Here is a 25,857-nt window from a genome sequence, read left to right on the forward strand (position 1 = left end):
CACCACAAAAAACACCAAATAGAGAAGTAGGGATATTACATCATCTCTGAATCCAGCCATGGTGAAGCACATTCTGGGATGTGTGCCCGTTCTTGGTGTATACATTTTGTGACAGATCAGTGGTACACACTAGAGTAAATCCAGAGAAAGACCCACAAAAATGAGCTGAACACCAGAAAGTGGGCTTTTCAAGACTTACTTCATGATAAAAAAAGGCTGAATAGTTTAGATTTAAACACATTTTCACAAAAAAACTTCATTTGATTTCCAAGTATTGATAGCACAAGTTAGCCAACAGTAAAGGAGATACAGAATGAGAGACTTTTTTTTTGCTGAAAAACATACCATGCCACCAAACACTTCATTTTCCAATTGAAACCCAAAAATAAAAGAAAATTTCCCTCTCAGGAACATGGTGAGACTCTTGGGTCCCTTTACTTAATGAGAAATTACTGAAAGCTATTTTCAAGCCTTTTATCTTTTATCCTTCTACCTTCAGTCTCACATCTTGGCAGTCTTTAGGTTTCTTTAAATAAAGAAGCATTTTAGGCTGAATTGTACTTTTTGCAAGGCCTGGTATTAGCTGATTCCAAGGGATTCCTTGCTCAAAAAGTCGGACTCAATGATCCTTGCAGGTCCCTTCCAACTCAGCATGTTCTGTGATTCTGTGCTGCAGAAGTGAGTTTTGGGTTTTGGCTTCTTTTCTCAGGAAAAGACTGCACTGAACTGTTTCACAAAACATGTAGCAAAAAAAGCCTGGGGTACTCTTTTCAGTCATAACATGAGAATGGCTCCTGTTCAGTCCCTATGCCTGCTATCACTCCATGATTTTTAATTCTCTCAGTAATTCAGTTGGTGCCTTTGATTTATGTTTGCTTCACCTTGAAATACTTGCAGTCTTTGTGTCCTGCAAAGGTAGGAGACTGTGAAAGAGCAGCTGCAGTCTATTACAATAATACACAACCATGAAAACTTTCCTGAGAGCGAGAGAAAAACAGTCTGAAATAAAAGTAACAGCAGACTGATGGAATATGGCTATTCCTTCTCTAAAAATGGATAACAGAATCCCTTAGGGGTTTTTGACTTAAAAATATAAGTCTCTTTTTAATGTTCATGATTGGTAAGGCTAGCTGTGGCTAGGGTGAAAATAAGAATAATTCCTCCTAAGAAATAAATCAGCATCACTATTCATTAAAAGAAAAAAAAAAAAAAAAGAAACAAAATTTTTAGAAGCCAAAAAGACACTCATAAAACTAGATATTTTTCTTGCCCTGATGAAGCCTTAATGAAAAATTAATCTTTATCCAATTAATCTTTATCCAATCCAAGCCAACTGATCTTAATGAGGACAAGCTGTGGATGCAGAGGGCAATAGATCTTATCTGTGTTAACCACCCAGTAAATATTCTTCTTTCCTTTTTCAGCAAGGAATCCCTTGGAATCAATTAATACCAGATCTTGCAAAAAAGTACTGTTCAGCCTGAAATGTTTCTATATTTTAAGAAACCTGAAGACTGCCAAAATGTGAGACTGAAGGTGGAAGGATAAAAGGGGAAAAAAGTTTGAAAATAGCTTTCAATAATTTCTCATTAAATAAAAACTGATGTTTGGAAATGCAGCACTTTTTTCTAACATCACCTTGCTATACCCATTAGCTTGTGAACTAAGGTGTAACTATGGTAGAGCAGGGCAATCAGCATTTTTCTCAGAAACTGCAATGGAAATTGTCCTTTGTTTCATTAAATTTGTATTCATCATGTTTCTAACAACAAAGCTATGATACAATTCACTTGTCATTCTGAGTATTTAAAAAGCTTCCCATATTTCATATTTTCCATATTTCTACCAAGCAATAGTAGAGACAGTGACCCACATTAGTAAGGAAATTCTAGTATTTCTTTCTGGTCTGCTAAAATTCATACTCAGTTCTACTACTGCGACAATGCTGACAAGTCAAAAAAATGTGACTTTTACTCAGTAGGGAGGATATCATTTTCCCAGAGAAGAAAGACTGAAAATATTCTCAGCTGATAGCAAATGAGAGCCACAGGGCTCAACCGACCTCTGATTTCTTCCATGTTCCCATGATGAAACAAACTCTAAACATGGTTTTCCTTTCCTGAGGAGTCTCACCCTAGCTCACTAGATGATATATAAGCACTCTCAGCATTCTTTGTATGCCTTTATCAGTCTTCAAATAAAAATGCCTTGCTTTGTGTCTGTCAAACATAATTAAATCACTTAGTGTTCAATTAGTGAGACAAATGCTGACAAATCCATTTGATTACCACAGACAAGGCTATGCCATCCATTGGGGTATTTTCCTCAGGCTTTTTCCTCTTGATATTGTTCATACTTTTTGGACATTAATTATGAGATGTGGTGAAAAGGGTCCCAATCAGAGAGCCAGCCGAGTAACACCAATCACACCAATGTGGCTACATGCCATTCTCACTTTATTAAGCAACTTTGGCAGATTTATCCTTCTCTATACACTGTCTCATGCCACTAAGGGTTAATGTTCATTGGTTAAGTAGCTATATTCATACATACATGTTAATTACTGATTGGCTGTCACACTATAAGCATCTTTAGCTAAGGTTTGCCAAATTAGCAGTTCCCACAACGTGCTTGGCATCTGGTCTCGTCTTGGCACAATGCTCATTCTTCCCTCTTGTATCCATCCAAGGACGGCACATGGTCTGTCTTGTTCTGAGGACAGTACATGGTCTTCAAAGTAACCCTGCAATCTGCAGGCCAGGGTTGTCCAATTCCCGTAGGAGAATAGCATGGCCTTGTTCTGCTAAAAATCCTTCTACAATGTGTTGTCCTGTATGTATTCATGCAACACTCAGGAAATCATAACTTCACAATGTCCAGGAACAACTCAGCTGCCTATACCTAACCAGGCAGCACACAGAGCTGTGTGAATTGGTGTAAACTGCCCCAAATTCCATGTTATCCATCTTTCTTCGCTACCACTGCTAACTGGTCTAGGCAGATGAAAGTTGTCTTATGGATGAACTTTTGTCACTTTTATCTTTAGTGAAGTGCAAAAATATCTCTTCCTATCAAACAAACCTTGTCAGGAATACAAGTCTCCTCCTGGAGGCATATAAAAAATTCACTACAAAGACGGGTAGTCCACAAATCCAAAGAGATGCTCTCGTATATTTCTCTTATTGAAGACGAGTTTTACAGTGTGCTGAACTCATTTCTTCAGTCACTCCCAAGCCAGACTTCATATCAGGAATGCACCTAAGCTTGTGCTGAAAATTAAGGTGGCATTTCAATACCATTGAGGTTTAAGTCCTTCTGTCCCATTCCTAATGTGTTCCTGATCATGGAATCAATCATAGAATGGCTTTGGGCTGGAAGGAACCAGAAAGATCATCTTGTTCCAGCCCTGCTGCCACAGGCAGGGACACTTTCACTAGACCAGGCTTCTCAGGGCCTCATTCAGCCTGGCCTTGGACATTTCCAGGGATGGGACATCCACAACCTCTCTGGGCAGAAAAGGTCTGACCTAGGACCTTGAACCAATCTGAGAAAAGATTCAAGGTCGGAGTCTTCATTTGAGGGTGAAAGCCAACCTCATTGTTGGCTCCTTTATTGCTGCTTCTCCTACTGTTGTTTGCACTGTTATACTGAAACAAGGATTGCTTCATCATGGTGGGATTTTTTAAAATAAGGTCATTAAGGTCTTACTATCTTACAGCCACTAAAGACAACAAAGATAATTGTAATTATATCCCCAAGAAAAGCAATTCCTTAATTTTTTACTACATTCACAGAAAAAGAATATAGACTGCTCAGCATCTATCTGTCACAAAGGAACTGAACTTTCAAAGTCTCAAAGGGCTGAGCTCTGCTTCCAAAACCAGTTTGTGTATTTATAGTTATGCTTTCGACCTCCTTTTCTCATTTTCTGGTGGGAATACACAAACTTTAAAAAAAAAAGAAAGGATTTTCATTATAGTAATGGTTCACAAATAAAAGTTCCATCTTGGTACAGTCAGCACACAGGGTAAGCCCTGGTGGCCTCTTCACAGACTACATGAACATATTAGTTTGCTTACCTTTCTTTACTGCTACCTAGTGATTAATTGTTATTGCTACCTAGTGATTAATTGACAAATACTGTAGGTAAAGTGCATAAAAATACTTGGGAAAAGCAAGTTCAAAACAACACCTGGAACATTAAAACACTGGACTGGAAAATGCTGAGACACATAGCTGCAGTTAATACTCAGTGTTAAACAATACTGAATTGTTCAAATTATTCTTAAGTTTGGTCCTGCAATAGACCTGGATATGAAGAAAGATTTCCTGAACTTTCTCCCTAAGTTTAGCAGCAACGCACATATAACCTCATAGAAAAATGCTCTTCAAGTACCTTAAAGACAAAATAACTTACTTTCAGGTGGATAAATGAATTTAATTCTTATTTCTGAATTCAACCCTTGGTATCTATACAATAAACTAATATGGTTGGACAAACATAAACCTGTTTTTTTTCTCATATAAAGAAACCAGAACACGGACTAATTTTGAGATCTTGAGTTTGGATGGGTAGAAGTTAAGAGTGTAGAAAATATGAAAAAAATCATGAACACGGAAATTAGGTAGTAGGTGCAGATATAAAACAGCAAGGAAGGGAAGAAGCAATGATTTTAAAAATCTCTGAGTCATGTTTTGAAACTTTTGGGGGAACTAATCACCTTACACATGCCAGTTGCTAGAACAATGCCTCAGGTTGAAATTGCCCAGGAACATAAGACTTGGTGATGAACTCAGAGCCTAACTCAGCAGCAGTTCATGGAATCTGTGCAGTCACATTCAAGTAAACCCTGTGTAAGCAAGGGGAAAATGTAACCCTTTATCAGCCTATCAGTATTAATATCTGTGTTGTTCACAGCAGAATATCATTCCTCCCATCAAGGTAGGAGTGAGGTGTGAAACAAGCTGCAAGATATGCTTGCTGCCACAAAGAAATGTAGTTGGGTTCTTTCTTAGAATGACTAATTCCCAAATCAAGTCTTTCTCATTCCATCCAGGCATGCAATTATGTATCCATTACTGACTGCAGCAGTAAAACAGATCTGCTGCTGGAGTTCTGAATTAAAAGTAGGTCCAGCATTTTCACTTTGGGTAAACTGACCCTGACCCTGATTTGACATTCTTACCACATAGCACTGGCAAGAACATTGTCAAAATAAAAAGGTGGGGGGGGGAAGAAGAAAAAAAGAGCTACTTAGTGCAGACCAAGGGGGTTTTATCTTCTTCATTAAATGGAAGGAAATAGATCATATACAAAATGCATGAAATGGGAGCAACAGAGATGAATAATGCATCCATCACTTGTTTGCATAATGGAGTTATTTGATCTACTTTGACTTCTCAGGCAGAGCAAAACCAAAACATAATGGTTTTCCCACCTTCTTCCAGGAAAGTCCTCAGAAACTCCTGCCCTTTGAAAGGCCACAGGATGCTATAGAACACTAATGAGCTCCCAGGTGTTGTAGGCATGCCTGTTAAATAGCACAGGTGATTTTCCCCAGGGAAGACACCAATCACTGGGCACCTCTGCCTGAGTCAATGAGTGAAGCTCAAGCACCCAGGCAGGAGGTGGCAGGCAAGGGTCCATCTGTGCTCAGATGGCAGAGAAAATTTGCACAGGTGAAAGAAGAACAAAGGTATTTCAGAGGGGTTACTTTAACGGGTTTAGGGTCTTTTTACCCATAAACAGCATATACTTTTGTGAACTTTTAATACAGAAATTTCTCTCCAAGTGTTTTAGAAAGCTCTGGAAACTTCTAAATGCTTTCAAATGTCATTGTCACTACTATATTAATTCAAAGGCTGTTTGATAACGTTCAATCCTTTGAACAGTAAAGTTCTGTAGTGAAAGGTTCAGTCCAAAGCTGAAGTCAAGGGCTGCATTTTCCAATGAGGAAAAGTTAAACACCTGACCAGACCAGCTTCTGTCGGCTTTACCTGTGCAGGTACACATAGTACTGCCCATCTTTTTTATTTTTCTTTTTTTCCTTTCTTAATATTTTAAACTGCCCTTGAAAGGATGACATTCACCTCAAAACCCAAATACACACTTCCTCTGTGGCTTCTCTGCATTAATTTTCTGCTAGGACATTTTGCAGTAGGGAAGGAATATTCTGCTTCTCAACTGAAGCTACTCTGTTGTCATAAAAAATTACAGCCAAAAATCAGTGACAAAGAGGTAAACTAAGACATAATGCCTCAACCATAGCATAATTTCCCCCCTCCTTTCATCTCAAAACATAATTTATCAGTTGCCAAATTTCTGTGATCCTACAAACAGTGCTTGAAGTCAGTACAACAGAACTCAGAGGTTTGGTCCAGCAGCTGAGCTGGGCTGCCCAGACTGTTACAGTGACTTTCATGTAGGATTTCAGGGTGCAGGCACATGGCAGAATTGAAATCCCTGAGATTATGTGTGGACAAACCAACTTTACAGGTACTCATTAGCTTTTCAATGGGAACTACTTCTTTTTCTGCTTTATCTGAAAATTGCTGAGGAATCCTTGTCTCCTGTAATGGCAGAACTATATTTATTGGGTAAAAAAGTCTTGTTACAGGACAATTTCAGCATTACTTTCATTCTAGCTAATATAAAATTAAAATTAAATCCAGGGAATCACCAATAAAAAATACTGCCTGATAGAGATTTATATACAAGTCTAAATTTAGTCTAAAATGTAAGTTAGTTCTAACCTGCATGTAATAACTTTCTACAGAGTGCTCTACTGAATAAAAATGGTTCATTTGTCTTAATAAAAACAATTACATTAACACAATTGCATTTTTTTCAGTTTACATATTTGCAACTTAATAAAATGGCTTTTTTCCCCATCTGATTTATTTAGTTAATATCATCACTATATGCTCTCTCAAATAATCTACAAGTAAAAGGAAAGGCTCCTATCATTTATCTTCCATTATACTAATTTTTTTAGCGTATCTCTTTTCCTCATTATTTCTATATATGAAAGCACCTTTTACTTACTACTGTAAATTTTGAGTTCTAGGGTTTATTTTCATTAAGAAAGCATCTTCTCATTGTCCCCTAGAAGATTCGTAGCTGTGTTGTACAAAGCAATAGTAAATGGCTTCTCCGTCAGAATTTGCTTGGGTGTATTGACAAACTGGGCATCAGTGCTTTCAATGTACATTCCAAAATGAGGGGGTTTTCTCAGCACACCTTCAAAATAGTGGTTTTATCTATTCCTCTTTCTCCCAAAGAATTGTTTGTCTCTGTCAGAATGCCATTAACTGAGCTTTCAGTTCTGATGGTCCTGAACGTTGAGGCACAATCTGATCTCCACAGGAAGGGCCCCTGGCACTGCTTCTGCAGGAGAAATGATAATGAGAATATATTTTGCAATGTGCCAGATTTGCTCTAGTTCTGTGAAGCTGCAGAAACAAATATTAAGAACTCTTGCCTAAAAAGCCCACTTTTACTGGGAAACAGTGTGATGGGTTTTACATTACAGACATAAGGAACCCAGACACATTTATTGTCACCAAAGTAAAGTGCCCCTAAAAGTAATTGTAAATCAGACTAGACAAGGTAACCAAGTATAATGTAGTCAAGCTGAGGAAAAGGGATAGGAAGCTTGGAAAGTAACCGCTCTGTCTCATGTCTTCAGTGAAAATATTTATTAATACAGCTAATAGTAGTTGAACTACCCTGTCAGCCTCTGTCCCTGAAAGGTATGCCATTAACTTAATTCTTGTATAAGGACAGTAATTTAAAAATGAGGTTGTACTTGCCAGTCACTTCTGAAGCAATTTAAATATCTTTAGGTGTTTTGACAGCTCACCAACCTTCCAATACATAACCTTTTTCTGTCACTTAGAGCAGTTTCTTGAGTCAACTCTCACAGGATCAGTGCTAATAGTAGTTTAAGACAGAACCTACCTCCTACAAGTAAAAACAGCAAAAAAGAAAATTTAGTGTCATGCTCACTGTTCTGACTCTGAACTTTTTCCTTACAGATGGCCATGGTGACTTGAGGTGAATGAGCAAACTGTACAAGCTGCTTTAAAAAAGCTGGGATGTTTCTTTCATCTGTCCTGAAGAAGATTCACTCAGTTCATGTCTGTAGCATTTCCTCTGTAAAAGCCAAAATGCCAGCCTCAGGCAGGCATCCAAAATCTAGCTGCTGTTTTTCTTCTTACAGACTATTTTCAGGAAGAGATGTGACCAGTCCAGTGGAGCTCCCCAGGAGGAGCACAGGACCAAAGATACCTATGATAAAATTATTCATCACTTCTGAGACTTCATTGTATATTTTAAGACAAAAGCAAGTGTTACATGATAGAATATGAACACCTACAACAACAGACCACATGGATTCAAATAAAATATCTCTGTCTGGATTCCAGTGGCATGGGAATGGCTAACAAGGGTTTTCCAGGAAGGTATCTGGTCTGCATTTAAATCCAAGAGAGAGAACATGGGCCATATTTGCACTTGATTTTCCTGGCTAACAATGCAAATATCCCCAGCATTACTAGATATTTGCACTCAGAGTCACCAAGACAAAATAAATAATCTTCAAAAAGCTGCAACTCTGAAGCCTTCCAGTGGGTAGTCAATCTAGAGAGGAGAAAAGCAAAACCAGATTCCAGGCAGAGTGGCACACAGGTTGCAGCATTTACATCTGCATACTTCCCAAAACAAGGAATTCAACCTAAACCCAAAGCTAAGCTGAGACTGCAAATTAAAAAAAGAATTCAGACTTAAGAAAAATTTTTACAGTTGTTTGGGGTTGGTTTTTTTTCCAAAAAGGCAACATGTTGTGTGGGATTTGACAGAGGGAGAAGGTAAAAAGAAAAGAGTCTGATTGTCCCTGTTATGACACTGCATCAAAAGGCAAAACAAAAAAATATTGGTAACATCCTTTTCAAAAGAGGAAGCAGAGAAAGACTCCTTTTAACCTGTACAAGGGTACTCCAGAAGTCAAAATGAAGGTCTGCCAGAAACCAGACTGATCTTAACAATTTGGATCATGTCCACAGAACTGAATTTACTAAGAGCACGTTGCTTGTACTGATGGTTAAATTGAACATAAAGATCAATAGCACCTGGAAAGGTGATAGAGAGAATGATCCCCTGAATGATTAGCCTTTGGTGCAAGAGGGAAGAACATATTCTATCTGCCTTCCTCTCCCTCCAGGATCTAAAATGTCTTTCTACAGGGGATGCACTCAAAAATGCTGGTCACAGAACAAAGCCCAACTGGAGTTCTGAGGGCCAACACAACAGGTCAGCAGCTCCACTCCTCTGCGCTGAGATCACAGATTACTGCCTCTGTTCCTCAGCATCAACAAGGATTCACATCATATTAGTGAGAAGCGTCTGCATGCTACAGACTGAAAGACCAATTCCTAATGTAAAGCTACTGCTGTAAAGCCATACAGCTATGGATGATCTGAATGGATAATTACAAACATTCTCACATCTGCAACCCAAAATTATTTGGGACTTAACCAAGGCAAGAAATAATAGGGGAAAAAAATCCCTCACAAAACACAAAGACTGTTCTTTGTAACAGAGTTTGTATCTTTGGAGAAAACAAATGGAGTGGAGCAAGAGCACTGTCAAATGCTTGATGTTTACAATGGACAAGTGAGTTTACAATGGTATTCTTTCCTTATAATAATGTTATCCTTTCATGTAACTCTTACTAAAAAGGTGAGTGCACAGCTGTTGCATGGAATTCATGCTTTTCAAGCCCTCTTCTTCCTCATCACTCTTTCCTGGACAGGGCTGTGAAGGTTGTGGCCCCAGTTTATGGGGACAGCTCCTGCAGCCTCAGTGATGTACACAGTGCTTCCCACCCACACCAACCTCCTTTTCCTTCCCACATCTGTGACCCATGGCAGGCGTTTCTTGCGCTACACGCATACAAATTCAAACACAGTTAATGTAAAGCCTATGGAAAATTCAGTGAGAAGCAAGGACTTCAAAGTTGACACATCTCAATTATTACATGTATTTCAACATTTTCACCATTTAGCAGTGTTACAACAAAGATAGACAAATAGGAAAACATTTAAATTTGCTGCAGTATGACAAACATGCAAAATGTCTCTCCATATCATCATGTAATCAGCAAAGAAAATATTTTCAGGTCACACTTGTAACAAAAATGACTGCTATAATGTACCATTTTTTAAAAACAATGTTAGAAAGCAGTTAGAATAATCCACTTATGCATAATTAAAAGCAACACTCAATCACCTATGGAAATGAAACATAGCTGAAATGTGCATTAAACATGCAAAATATTTCTTCCTTAAGTAGCTCACTGAATAATACTTCATGAGAATTGCTTTTTATTCACAGTCTATGTACAATAAAGTGGTCCCTTAGAAAGCAATCATTATTGCAGAGAAAACCCAAATTTAAAAATTAAAACTCATTCTACTACCAAGAAAAAGAAAAAAATCAGTCTTACCATTTTTCACAAAAATATTCCCAAATATTCATATCAGGATGACAGTAGCATTTTATTTAGACATTTCTTTTAAACAAGCATCATATATTAGTTTTCCATATAAAAATTCTGTATAACTAAGCAACCAAGAAATGCCTCCTTCAGCCAGTTTATTTACTTTGAAGGGCAGTGAAACAACGTGAATTACAGAGTTTAAGCTCTACAGAGCAAATATTTGCTCTCATGTGCTTAAAACCAATTTGTGCCATGTCTTGTATATATTGGAAGGTAATGATGTCTTATCATGGCTGGTAGAAGTCTACAAGTTCTGGAGTGCTGCTTTCTTTGACTTCCTTTCTTGAAAGAGAGATAAGATGCTTTGGCTGAGCTAAAATATCACCATGACTATCCAACAGCATAAGACAGATATGATTAGGGATGGAACGGGACAAATGGTATTAAAGTTTCTAAATTTTCAAGAGGAAAAAAAAAAAAAAAGAGACATGCATTTGGTGGGGCTTTGACTGGAGGATGGGTTTCTACAAATGCTCAATATGTATTACAAAGCCATCTGCCATTACTGTGGAGCAGCACCCTCTCCAAGTGTCCTTTTTACATTTTCTCTCCACAAGAAAGGATTAAGATTAATGCACATTTTCAATCAAGTTTTACCAGTCTTTCAAATTATACAATTTCCAAGAGAAACTACCTGAAACACATGTTTTTTATTTCAAAATTACATTTATTAAAAACATTCATTCAGGAAAATGCACTGCTCATATTGCTTCACTGCATTTCAGATGAAAACAGGTAGCAGAATGTCTAAATTTCAAAAGAACCTATAACAATTTACTAAACAGCCCTCAGAATCCTCTAATTCTAGGACAGTATTCCATTGTAGTCTATTTGGAAAACTCCCAATTTATAATGCAGCATTTGTAGCCCAATTAAATGCACCACCAAATCTATATTTTAGATCTTCCATCCACTCAAAGATTTAACCATTAGATACTTAGATAATATATGAAGGGATAAAAATATTTAAAACCTTGTGCAAGCAGCAAGCCAGCACAATCCAAAATTTAATGTTATCTCTACTAAATTAACTTCAGAGAAGTTTTAAAAGTAAGTTGAGATGCTTACAGCTATCATCTAAGAAAATAAGAATCTGGAAATATTGATTCCCTTTCTTCTATTGTAGTAGAAGAAAGAAATGTTGAGCTTGTTATAGAAAAAGCATCTAAAGCAAATGATTTCTCAAAAAACTTACATGCACATCCTCACACACTTATTGGAAGTTTAATAGAAAAAAGCGATTAGCAAAAGCAGCTGGCAATGGAAGAGAGTCTTGACACAAGTATAAATAAAGCAGAGTGGAAATGCAAAGCTCAGAAGGGATGCCATGTTTTCTGCACTAAATCAGACAGGAAAAATGAATCTACAAAGGATGAAAGAGCAGCTGACCACAGAATCACAGCAGCTGAGCCTAGAAGGCACCTCTGAAAATCATCCAGCCCCAAGTTCTACTCAGAGCAGGCTCAGCTAACCAGGTTGCCCAGGGCCCCACATATCTGAACATCACCAATGGTGGTCACTCCACCACATCCATGGACAACCTGCTTTGCTGCCTGACTACCCTCACAATGTAATCAAAAAGGGTTTTTTTACTGTTTCAGTCTGAAGCCCTACCTCCTGTCTTGTCACTGACTATCCCTGAGAGGAGTCTGCCTCTCCTTTACATAGAGAAAATCCCCAAAACTTCTCTTCTCTACACTGCACAGTCCCAGCTTGCTCAGCCTCTCCTCATTCAAGCAGTGCCCCAAACACCTGATGATTGTGGTGCCCTTGGCTGAACTCCTGCAGAGCATCCATGTCCCCTGAACTGAGGAGCCCAGAGGTGGGCACAGCCCAGCAGAGGAGGCCCTGAGCAGCTGGCAAAGCTCTGCCTAACACAGCCCCAGAGGCAGAGCAAGCCTTGCAAGAGCACCCTGCTGGCTCATGGTCAACGTGGTGCCCACCAGCACCCCCTGAACCTCTTGCACAAAGCTGCTTCCCAGCTGCTCCATCCCCCACGGAAATGCAGCCTGTGCTGGTGCACGGGCTGAGGAGCAAAACAAGGACCAGTGTCCCCCCCAGCCTCTGTAACATCTCAGCACAAAGCTGCTCTGGCAGGATGCCTCTATGCAAAGGACCAAGCAATTCACAGCTCCAAATACATGTATCTACCGATGTTCAGATACACACATTTATATAATGTTCACACATAAACAAGTTAACTGTAAATACATATTAATTAATATAAACACATACAAAAATATTTGAGGGCTGCAAATATTTCAGTTTATTAGCTGTAGGGAAAGTTCAATTTGCTTCTCAGGTCAAGCCAACTGAGTTAGTTTCACTTTAAAATGTACCAGTAAGACTATCTGGTTAAAATGAACGATATGGAACTCACTTTGCTTAAATTAGAATGCACAGTTATACCTCTTCATGAATACTACTTTTCTGTAGCCAACCATATTTGAAAGATGAAAAATTATTAAAACATTTAGATGGAATTGGTGGTGAAAAAAAAGAACTATTACATTCTGATAAAAAGAGTAGAGTTTAGTAAGCAAATCCTACTACCTATTTCAGGCAAGTAAATGAAAACTGGTTGCCTTGAGAATAGTTGTGGTAAATCTGAGGACCAAATTTAACTTCAGATGGATTCTGATCCTGCAGCAAGAAGAAAACAATATAAAAAATATTGTCTGATTGGTCTCTAAGCAATATCTACTTTCCCTCACCATCTTTTATATGTTAAGGAATAATCAAAGATAATAAATATCTTACTTATCTTAGGAATTTTATGTACATAGGATGTTTGGAAGAAGTTTGTTTCTTTTCACTACCTTTTCAGTGATAGAAAGAAGAATAAAATCCTTATAGATAAACAATAAAGAAATGCAGTAGGATGAAACTCCGCTTACAAAATAGTCAAAACACAAAAAGGCAGTAATACTCAAAAATCTGAAGATAAAAATCAAATGTTCTGCATTCCCATATTAGTACTGATGCTTAGTACATTCATAATCTCAAACAGCAATGGACAAAAAAGTACTAAAGAAACACAAAAGATGATTCCAAGGTTAGTAAAGACTAAGAAATTTCTAGGACACCAGTCCTTGATAGCCTTCAGTTTAAAATACTGGCAAATGCAAACCAGAATAAAAAGTCATATAAATTACTTAGATTTAAACAAAAGCATAGATAACCCAAGAGCAGTCACTTTCATTTGCAAAAAAGCATTTACCTCTTAACAGAAGTCACCAACAAAAGTGAATGTATTTGAATGTCTAGTGTTATAACAATTGTGCTTAAAAATAAAGCTAAATTAGTTTTTTTCCATTAAGGTTCTTACTATGATTCAGTACATTGTTTTGAATATAAAGATTCAGCAACTATTGTCTCCAGTTTTTCTTCATGAGAGCTTTAATATGTTTTCAAGATAACTTTAATTTTTTATAGAAAAACAAATGACCTTTAGTCGCCAGGATAAATTAAACTTGCCTCTTGTGTAGGTATGATGAACTATGAAAAAAGCAGGAAGAACAGTTACTACAGTTGATAAAAGCTTTTTTTAAATAAGACAGACAAGTTTTTTCTATTAATTAACTTTCTCAAGTCTTGGGGGAAAAAAAAACTAGTTTTTTTCAAAGAAAAAATTAACTGCAGTATGTATGTATGAGCAGAATTTTCCTATTTTAACTATGAAAAAAACCCTCTGCAATATATTACCTGAGTAAACTGACAGTTAACTCAAGAACAGAGTCTGCACAGTTCATAAGAAGTTGTGTCCTTTGCAATGACAGCCAGAGTGTGTTTATCTAAGAGGAGTTTGGGTGATTTAATTCTTGACCAGAATTCTATCACAAGTCAAGATCACTAAGAAAACTATGAAGCTCATCAGACACAGGTTTCAGAAATGTATCAGGATGCCTACTTCTTGCTGGAAGTATCTGGATGATGGTGTGGGTACATGCTGTGATGCACCCCAAACCCCATTCTGAAGATGATCCAGCCTGAGCCCTGAGCACATCTCAGCACACATGGTTGGCACACCTCTCTGCAGAAATCAAACTCTGGACAAGGTAATTCACACACCTGGAGATCACTCTTCAATTCCAGTCTATCAGTTTGGAGATAATAATTTTGCCTGTGGGCCAGCTATAAAATGTGAGTAAAAGTTTTTGTATCACCTCACAAGATAAGCCTGTCAAATCTCTCACAGACTGGACCAGATGCTTTGAAACCAAAATGCTGCATATTTATCTAATTGCATATATCTAATTGTGCTTAATGCTACTAGAGGCATTTTTCAGACATTGCACAGGCCTCTGGACACAGTGATAACAATTGAGGACTCTAATGAAGCTGTGCTCTGTTTATGCCTGTGTTTTCTACAGCTTCTGCTTTTTTTTTCTACAGCTTTTGCTCTGGGAAAGGCAATTCACAGCCAGCCTGCCATGAGGATGGTGCAGTCTGGCTCCAGTCCCCACGCTCCTCACTGAAAGGTTTTTTGTGCCTCCCAATACACCCTGATCCTCCTTCTCTTGCCCCAGCCACAGTTTTTCAGTCTCTCTCTTCCCTGCATCCAACTCCCTCTCTGCAACTTCCCCTTTGCTCCCACCACATACATTTTTCTCATGTTCCACCAGCCAACTAAAATTCTGGGCCTCACCTCTTTCCTTCCCAAACACACAGAGAAGAAGCACTAGCACAGCTAATCAGCATTGCCTGACCGAACTTCTCTGCTCAGCAGAGAAAGATGCAAAAACTGCAGCCACAGATCTGAAAGAACTGGAAACTGATGTAATGCTACATCACCTGTCATATGCAAGATAAACCAAAAATCTCCCAGCTATTTTAGTTTGACAGACAACATCATTCAGCCAACCATTTACCTCTTTTCATGTTTTAACTCTGGGGGAAGGAAAAACAGAAGCAAATAGAACTGACCCAGATGAATTTAAATGCTCAAGTTAAGACTGCTAGCTAGGATGAAAGAAATTTTTGCAAAGGTTTTCTTCTTTGAAGAAAACATTGATAACCAAGATTAGCTCCTGCAAAACACAGACTCATTTAAATTTTTTGTCTTTAAAGCAAAGATGCTGTAGCTAAGTAACCTGGCTCTTCCTTAAACTGAAAGCTGGTTTTCACAGTACCTTGTTTATCACTGAGAACTCCAACAAACCTCCACCTTATTTTATGTAACAGTGTCTGGGGGAGTGCCAGATTAGATCTGGTTTACTGTCATAAGGGTACTTTTCCCATGAATGCAGATGATGCAAAAGTTATTTTTAAAATAGCATCCAAAATGGGTTTTTTTGTGTCTACTGCATGCTCTTCAAATACCCTGAGCTGCTGGAGAGAACATGTCTGCTTCTGAATCCAAGACGTGCTGGCTATGTTTTCTTTACCTGCACACTGAATGAGCCACTGCCCTTTCTGCCTTAGTTTCCCCCTTCAGCCCAGGATTTGATATAGCATTTAGTATTTGTTTGCTACCACTAATTAAGTTGTTCTAAGACAAAATATATCCTGACATGCTCTCTGCTCTGGTTGGGTACTGCTCTTATCCTGCGTTGAATGCAATCCGGAGCTTCAAGAACGATTATCATTATTTCCAAATTAGAAGCTAACTATAGTCCATAAACCTATTCACTCAGACTGAATCACCAAACAGCTTTGATTTCAAATTCTTCTAATTATGACTGCACTTTCCCTAATGGATAGGACAGAAAACACATGCAAGTAAAAAGCAAAATCAATGACACTGACTTTGACCCAGTGGGTTATGACTTCAGATGCTAATCTCTTACCACAGTTCCCCTCCCACAGACTGTGCACATTAATAGCCTTTTCCCAGTCTGACAAGGGCACTGAAAAGCACTTGCTTGAAAAACCTGGAAAGCACTGGGTTCCCCCCACCCCCACCCCACTCCCATTACAATTCTATTTTTAACCAGCCCCCACCTCCTCATTCTTCAGTTGCTTGTAACCTTTCATACAGTATAATAAAATATGATGGACCAAAATGTTTTGCTAAACAATGGAAAAAAGATATTTTTTTTGCTGCACTGCTCATTTTTTTTGCCTTCTCAGTTGGTTTTGTGTTTGTGCACAATAAATAAACACACAGTAGGCCTATGCATCCTTCTACAAACAGGGATATGCAGCCACTGTACACAGACAGCACTGCAGCCTTCTTGTTTACTTTGCTTCCCTCATTTCCTCCAGATATTTTTGCATGCTGTCATTTGTGGAATACTGCTGAAACCCAGAGGGATGTCAGCTAAGCCTGCCTCACACTGCAAGCTGTTGGCAGGCTCATTAAGGCCAGGGGAGCAGTGTGGAGTCTGCTGCCACTGCTCACAGGCTGACACTGCTGGCTGGAAGGACCCGGCCGCGCTCAGGGGGCCACACCAGCTGATTTCTTCAGATGCTCCTCAGCCCTGACATTATTGCTGCTGGCTCCACAAGGACTCTAAAGTTGTTACTAAAAGCGCCAGCAGCTGCTGTCAGCATTCATGGAGAAGAAATACAATATAGTAAAAGTCTTTAGGGGTTTCCAACAGGGTAAAAGTGCATGTTTTCTTACTCCCATTATCTGCCTTGACTGTACATTGTACAGCACTGCCTGTACAATGAAATTACTTTGTGTTTGTTCTTGGGTAACTACACTTTTTCTGTTTGTAAATATCAGACTTGTCTGCATCATTTTATGATCTACCCAACTTAATTATTTCTAACCCTGCAGATATTACTTGTCACATTTGTTGCAGCCCCAGAGAATCCAAATATCTTGCCCAATAGCTTTTGGGGAAGCCATTGCCTATTTGGGAGGCGAGGTAGAAGGCAGGAAGCAGAATGCAGCTCTCACAAAAGCCACCTGGCCATCAACCTCTTTTTGGCTGATCAAGTTATTAAAAGGAGAAAAGGATAACAACTGAAATAGACTTTAGCCATGGCTGCAATTTGGCTTTCCTGTGTTAAGTATCATTTAACTTCCTGCTTAATTAGGTTGAGCAGTGTCCAGTTACCCTGTGGTTTAACAAGGGCACTCTTGTTCATCTAGGCTGCTACAAATCAGGGATGTATGTGTACTGCCCACAAAAGAGAGCAAATCAGGAAAAAATCCCAGTCACTGATTTCTTGCAGCATCCTGAGAAGGATTTGGAGAAAGGAGAGGAAAGCTGGGATGTTCTGTACTGCAAAGGCCAAGTACACATATTAGAAATTTGATTAGTTGAATTAAAAATGGGGGATTCAAAGTTCTTAGTGCTTGGTTTTTTCCTGTTTTTTTTGTACTTGAGGGCACCATACATAAAGCAAGATCCACCAATCCTAAGGAACACCTAAATCTAAGGACAGATAGAAGTTTAAGGAAGATTAGTATGTCTCAACATTTTGCTTATTTGAATCTTCCTAAATCACTCAACCTGACACTGGTTTGTTTTTTTCCAAGCAAGGACTAACACTACAACTATTCCATCACAATCAGGTTGTTCTAGATTGACCTTCCAAAGACAAATCCCAGTGCCACAGTTAGCATCATCACCTAGCACTGCTGTGCCAGACTATGTGGAGGCAATACAGGACTTTCAACAACAGTCTCTGTTTTCTGGAAGAAGTTGGATCCCATCCATGCCTTCCCTTTTTTCTGTCTAGCACATACAGACCACTGGCTTACCATATGTTTCCATGCACCTCCATCTCCCTCATTTCAACTGATTTTAATTTAGAAAATAAATGCTTCAGAACAGCACAGAAAGTAGGAGAATTTGTCTGCCATGTGTCTAGTAGGTTTTAGCCACTATAAAAGCATTTTGATGAATCCATAACTCTGGTCTTTTCCTCCCATTCTTGCACAAAGTCACTCTCTATTTTCATAGCATTAGGAAAGAAGGGAGCTGTATTTCCAAAATTTTTAAATATCCTGAAATACTGAGCTCCATGCCTTTGGTTTAGTAATATTGGAGGCCTGGACCCATGGTATGGGCTATGAAGTAAACATTTCAGAGCCAAATCAGAAATTCACTATGGCCAAGGCTTATCTGCACAGAGGCCATGCTGCAGTAAATACTCAAGTCACCCAACAAAACTGAAGTGAGCAAGGAGGGTCTAACTAGAGCAGAACTGGAAATCCAGAGATCTCCTGGATTCTCTTCCTACTCTGCTGGAGGCAGACTTTGTAAATAGGGGCAGAGCATTCAACCATCAGCAAGTATTTGTTTAACTGCCCCTGGGTAGATAAGAGAGCACAAGGAATGTTATGTCATTGGCATTTATAAGCAAAACTGTGTGGAAAATATGGCTGCACAACTATGTAAGTCACCCTTATTGCACAGAGTGGGTTCCAATGAAACAAGTATGGAAAGCAGCACATGGGACCTTCTCCTGGGTTCAGCTGTGGTGGTTTCTGCTCAGTAGCTGGTACAGAGCTGTGTTTAGGATTTTCTGTGAGATATCAACAGCCAAAACACCAGTGTGCTAAGCAATGCCTGCATTAAGTCAAGGGCTTTCCAGTTTCCCAAGCTCTGCACAAGAAGCAAGCAGAGCCAAAGGGATACTCACACCATGGAACATCCTGCCTGGTGGCATGGATATAAGCTGGGAAGAGCTGGGCAGGAGGATTCAATTGCTGCTGGAGGACAGGACAGGCATGGGTCAGCAGGTGATATTGTGCATCACTGGTTGTTCTCTGGTTTAATTTTCCTTTTTTTCCCCATCATTATAGCAACAGTACCTTTTATTATCACTATTATTACCATATTGCTTTGTTTCCATTATTAAACTCTTCTTAGCCCACCAGCTTTATCTTTTTTCCCCAGTTCTCCACCCCATGGCAGTGGGGACAGGGGAAATGAAGGAATGACTGCCTGGGACTTAGCTGCAAGCTGGGAGGAAGCCACAAGAGACCCAGGAATGGATTCTTCCCCTTTTATTCTGGGTTGCAGTTTACAATCCCACCCCTCTGCTGACATATTTTGCTCATAAGACATTAGGAGAAGGAGGAGCACTTGCCAAAGTATATTATCACATTTGGGATAACTAGAATTTATTTAAAAAACAAGGTTTACCAGATCACATGGGAAACAGTATTTTCTTCTAGGAAGAAACAGGAGCAACTTCAAAAGCATTCTCTTCACAATTCAGAAGTCAAAAAGTAGCCGAGAAATAAATTTTTTCACTTGCAGAAATATTTAGACTTAAATTAGTCTTTATCAAAGACTTGATTTTGCATTTCAAGTTTATTTCATGAAAAAAATCACAGAGAAAAATACAAAAAAAAAGATGCTTACAAAAAATCTGAGTTCTTCTTGCTCAAAAATGTTAGCAGCTGAATTCATCAAAACCAACAGCTTCTCTAAATTTAGGCTTGGCTTTGATAAATTGGCATTTTACAGAAAATTAGGCAAGCATTTCCTGACTTCTGGTAGACAAATGTCAATTTCCCCTACATTTTAATTGTCCTTTCCAAAAGTACAGAAGTGCATAAGATACCTACTCTCACAGAAAACAAATGAGTGCCTTTGAAATCACTTTTACACAGGAGAATTAAAAGAAAAATCAAAATGTATTTTGTTTAGAAGTTTCATTGAATACATAAGACAGGCCAGGCCAAAGGATCCATGATTTGCTGACAGATGGAACCAGATACAGACCTTCAGAAGAAAGAGGAAGCAGGAAGGAGTTGAGCACAAACATTTTAGTCAGCTCTGTCAAAATGTTGGCATTTCTACTAAGAAGGAATTACAGTATCCAATTCTGCCTGTTATTCTGTATCACTCTATCAAATGACCATGTACTTCTGAATAATTACCATTAGCATTTCAGCTACTAGATTTTGCAAAGTTATCCAAGCAAAAGTGACACTGACATTAAAATCCTATTTTGATTTTGAGCACAAAATAATTGTTTGACTTGCAAAGCAGAACCTCATAAATTATTTCATTGGTAATCTTTTCCCCTGTAACTGTTATCTCTTCACAATAACTTTGCTTCTGTTTCAACATCAATGGTTCTGAAATGCAGGCACTCCTGAAATTCATGAATCCCATAACATCTCACACAGAAAGATTCCTTCAGCCTCACAAACCACATTCAATGTCAGTAAAACACATAACATTTATACTACAGAACAGTGCTCAGTGTAGATATTTGTTACTGAAGTGAGGTCCCTTAGGGACAGACATACCTCAGAATTGTTGAGATGACACCTGTGTGTCCCTGAGAACCATCCCTCGCTCGAGCACTGGTCAATGTCCACCTTCTGCAGATTGATGTCCACTTTGACAACACCTCTGAAAGCAGAGAGGAAACACAACCACAGAAATAGGTTAAGTTTTTTTGGGGATGCTATAGCCTGAAAAGCAGAACAACCTCTTTCTTCTAAATATGGAATTTGATAAAATGTCTAAAACCAGAAAAGTTTTGTGCTCCCAGAGCATGGTCACAGAAATATTCTTATTTTAGACTTTACTGAGATGTACTATGGACCAGAGGTCAGTAAATCTAACACATTAAGACTAGGGTGGCAGTTAAGAGCAAGTTGTATGTTCAAACAATGTCATGCCCTTACATTTTATTGTGCAGCAAAGACCCAAAATAAATACAGTGAAAGAGCTGCACTACTTTTTCTGAAGTTAAAAATCTTCCCAGGCAGTTTTGAGTGCAAGGTACCAGACACTGCACCTCACCCCACATCCAGCAAAAACTACATTCTCTCCTTTGCTCCAGGGAACTCTATTTGCCAAAACAACTGGCAAAAGCCTTTGTTGCACCCTCCCTGGAGACAACCCAGCATCCAGAGACATTCAGGCCTCTTTTCTGCAGCTCAACATCCTCCTCCAGCAAGCACCCAAGCCCTCTCCCTCACCTCTGCCAGCTGGCCCTCCAATAAAACCTGATGCAACATCAGAAAGCTGCACAAGCCACCAATAGATCACTGATGTCTGTGAAGGGAAAAAAGTTTCCTACACTCACATGTCCTGAAGGACCATCCAAATTGTGTAAGTCCTATACCAAGAAGTCTCTAGGTTTCATTATCAACAGTTTACCTCAAAAATGCTTTTGAAAGGAAAGCTAATAAGCCAATTTCAAAGCTGACACTCTGTTGCATAAAAAACTTGAAAATTATCAGAAGAAGAAAATATCATAAGAAAAAAAGTAAAAGACTGTAGTTGTATATCTTTTTTATAAAAAAAACCCTTTCAAGATTTACATATTCTTCAGAATTACCTAGGACATTTATAGCATCGTTTTGTCAGAGCATGTCACCTATGACTGCTTTGCTGTAGTCCAGACTTGACAAAAATGTCAATATGCAACTTCTAGTTACTAAATCATTACACAAACTCATTCATAGTGGATGAATGCTCTGTGCTAATTTCTTACATCCAGAATACCATTCCTTTCAAGTCAATCATTTCAGCCACTTGGGACAGATGTTTTTATTTCTACAGTCTGGACTTCCACAACTTTACAAACACCACCATCTCCCTTCTTGCAGACTGAACAAACAAGGGCATGGCCCAGCCTCTATCTCAGAAGCACCTCATTCACCTCAAAGTGTGTTCCCTCTTTTAATTAATGCTCATAACACAATAATTGCAACAAGACAGCTACAGAGCCATGTATTTGAGAGGGTATTTACAAGCAAAATTAGAACATAAGAGTGAGCTTGATCAAAACCAGGACAATGCTGTTCCCTCATATCTGACCCCAGTACAGCAAGAGTCCACAGCTAAATTTGGACATTCATCTTCAGGTATGCTGTACAGTAAATGGAAAAACGCAACTACATCATGTAAGTGGTCAGAAGAATGCATGAGAAAATTACATAAAACAAACAGTAGGAAGTCAGACAGTACAGGAGCACTCAATCCCACTCAGTCTCCTGACTAGAATCTAAACAATATAATGCTGGGCACATTCAGAAATTGCTTGAAATACTTAAGTGCTGGTTCTAGCAAGTTAAATTTAAAATAGCACACACCACACTTCTGGAATATTCTGATATATTTTTAGTTTTTGCCTTTGTACACTTGTTTTGAACAGCAGTTTCACCAGGGAGTTTCACCTGCTCAAACCATGTTTCTACCCCAAGGAACTGTTTTTTCCATGTTCTGGGTGAGCAATAACCTCAAGAAGAAAAACTGTCATACTGCACAGATTCTCTCTTTAAAATGATGATGTCAGTGGATTACAAATTTAACCTGGCAAGGAGGTGTCTGATTCAGATGCCCATGGCAGTAGAGACAACAGATCACTCATCTGGTCATGTGTAGATCCCACCAGGTATGTTTCTAATATTTTCTGGACCTTTTTGAGCTAATACAAATATTAGTGTGTGGGCTGAGGACAGGACCTGTTCTGCAATTGAATACTCTCCCCATGGCTGCAAACAAGCACAAAGCAGGACCAGGACCAACACTACTCCTTGCTCTCCTAATTCATGTTATACACCAGTGACATTGGCAAAAATACCAAGGATTAGCATCATCCTGACTACTCCAGAGAAATCAGTTTATACAGTAGGAAAAGCAGTGATGATTCAACTTTGATGGAAATGCAACCCATTCACCTGAAGCACCTGATGGAAGGAGGTTTCATTTCCTTTGCATGGGAAGTTTTTCTCTTGTGTACATTTTGTTTTTAACTAGTAGGAGAGGAAACTCACCTTTCCCTCCTCAAACATTTCTGCAAATAGAAGTACAGATTTCAAATATAGGACAAACTAATCACTGCCTTAAGAGAAGGAAACAGCTTTAAGAGTTTGCTGTATCACAAGAAAGTCTTGTAGAAACAGAGTGCCAGTAAAAAAAGGATATAAATATTTTCCAAAGAAAACTTACCTAGAGGTTACTTATGAGAAAGACAACACACACAAGCCAGAGAAATTAGGGTCATTAAGTAGACTGAGAAGGCATTTCAGTATGGTCTTGTACCAGAAGTGCTGCAATTTGGAGAATTCATGGCATGTTCCAGTGGAACAAGCATCAGAAAGCAGGAGAGCATCCTAACACTCAGAGCCATGTACTGGAAAGAAAGGAAAATACTTCTGGGCTTCTCACATCAGAATTGATTAAAGAACTTACATCCTTTGAAAGCTCTTTAATACAATTACTTTGTCAAAAATAGATGTGAAAATCAGATTCATACAGCAACTATCATTGGAAGAAGCCTCTTGTGATGAATCCAATCAGCTCAAAGCAGGCTCTTAAGTTGGGGTTTTTTATACTTTCAATAATGGAGAGTTCACCATCTCTGGGAAATCCAATCTAGTCACTGACCAAACTCACAGTGTCCATAAAAAAGATTTCTGATGTTTAAATGAAATTTCTTGTATTTCAGTTTGTGCCTCTTGGCCTTTCCATCCTTTCATCGAATAAGGCTGAGAAAGGTCTGTCTCTCTCTCCTTCATAATTTTTCACCAGGTACTTACATACAAAATGCCCCTGGAGCCTTTTCTTCTCCAAGCTGAACAGCGCCAGCTCACTCAGTCCTTGTACATCAGATGCTCCAACCTTTAACTATCTGTGTGGCCAGGTTTGCTTCAGTACATCCTTATCTCCTGTGCTGAGGAGCCCACAAGCAGACATGGCACTCTTAATGGGGCACCAGGCTGGAGAAAGAGGGAGGATCACTTCCCTCAACCCATCAGCAAAACTTCCTCTCAGTAGCCAGAAAGCTGTTGGCTCTCTCTGCCACAAGCACACATTGGTGATTCGTGTCAAACCAGTGCCCACCAGGAGTGCATCAGAAGTGACTGACCTCCAGGTGGTCACCAGCTATCTATACACAGAGGGCTGCTGAGTTGGTAAAACACTATTTCCCCCTCAGAAATCCATGCTGACTACTCCCAATCACATTCTTCCTCTTCATGTGTTCCAGAAGAGGTTTTCACAATGATTTGCTCCATCACCTTCCAAGGGAATGAGGTGAGACTGATCAGCCTGCCATTCTTGGACTTTCCAACATCTTTTGTCACAAAGTACACTTTTCCATTTAGCAGCTTGCATTCCAAAGACCTTGTAAAAGACCTTTAAGGTCATTGAGTCCCAGCCATTACCCAAACACTGCCAAAGTCACCACTAAACTGCGTCCCTAAGTGCCACATCTTCAAAATACCTCCAGGGATGGTTACTCAACCCTGGTCTGATGCCTGACAATCCTTTCAGTTAAGTGATTTTTCCTAATATCCAATGAAAAACTCCTCTGGCACAACTTGAAGACACTTCCGCTTGTGCTGTCACTTGGGAGAAGAGACCAACCTCCAGCTCCCCCCAGCCTCCTTTCAGGCAGCTGTAGAGAGCAGCAAGATCCCCCCCCCCGAGTCTCCTTTTCTCTGGACTAAACTCCCCCAGCTCCCTCCTCATAGGACTTGTGCTCCAGAATCTTCACCAGCTCCACTGCCCTTCCCTGGACTTACTCCAGCCCTTTTAATGGCTTTCCTAAAGTGAGGGGCCCAAAACTGAACACAGGATTTGAGGTACAGCCTCACCAGTACCTCACCAGGGGAATGATCACTTCCCTGGTCCTGGTCCTGCTGGCCACACTATTGCTGATGCAAGATACTCATGATCACAGTCATGCTCAGACAGTCTCCATATTCCTCCCAGGTTATCTGGTCGTCTTCCACCTGCACTTTCAATTTATGCTTCAGTTTTGTCAGCATCACAGTTCAGCCATCCAAGCTCAAAAATATTTTCATAATACCTCTTCCAGAAATACTACAAAATTCTTTCATTTCAAACTAAACACATGTTCCTTTTGCTTCTCTCATACTAAAGTTTTTCTTACAAGAATGTTTGTCTTTCACAAAACTCAATCTTCATGAACTCAATGCAAACTTTTTTACCTACACTCTTCTCCCACCTGCAGTTCTTCTGTAGCACAACCTGAACTTTTGACATGGCTAAGTTGTTCTGGTTTTCCCTTTACTCAGAGCTTTGTGAGTTTCTGGGGTGAAAATCTACAGTAAGAAGAAAGAGGACAGTGCAGGAGCAGGAAAGCAATTTCTCCCTACAGTTAGAAGCTGCCACATGATTTGAACTGTTGCCCCCCATGATGCACATTATTATTACTTTTTCACTAGATCTCTGCAATACATGTTTCATTGTAACATCATAGCTCTGAAGTAGTTCCAGGGTCTGAAACTACCTGAGGATACAGTGTCTTCAAAAGCAGAGTTTCTTGAAGCATATATGTGGCATTTATAAAAGGTGTCATGATGGTACAAGAATTCCATGAGTTCATTTGAGATCCATTTTAAAACACCACCTCAGACTTGTACCCCACTACAATTACACACAGCACACTAATA

The 25,857-nt window shown here is 39.2% G+C and overlaps 1 protein-coding gene across 1 annotated transcript in view; it reads right to left on the bottom strand.

Moving 5' to 3' along the window:
* The window catches only part of GPR158 (G protein-coupled receptor 158), a 186,363-nt gene that overhangs the window by 150,297 nt on the left and 10,209 nt on the right, over positions 1-25,857 (bottom strand). The window contains exon 2 of the mRNA XM_058025870.1: positions 20,728-20,833. Within this exon, the coding sequence (XP_057881853.1) occupies positions 20,728-20,833 (106 nt within the window). The remainder of the gene's footprint in view (positions 1-20,727; positions 20,834-25,857) is intronic.

Source organism: Melospiza georgiana, chromosome 1 (assembly GCF_028018845.1).
Source record: "Melospiza georgiana isolate bMelGeo1 chromosome 1, bMelGeo1.pri, whole genome shotgun sequence".
Lineage (NCBI taxonomy): Eukaryota > Metazoa > Chordata > Aves > Passeriformes > Passerellidae > Melospiza > Melospiza georgiana.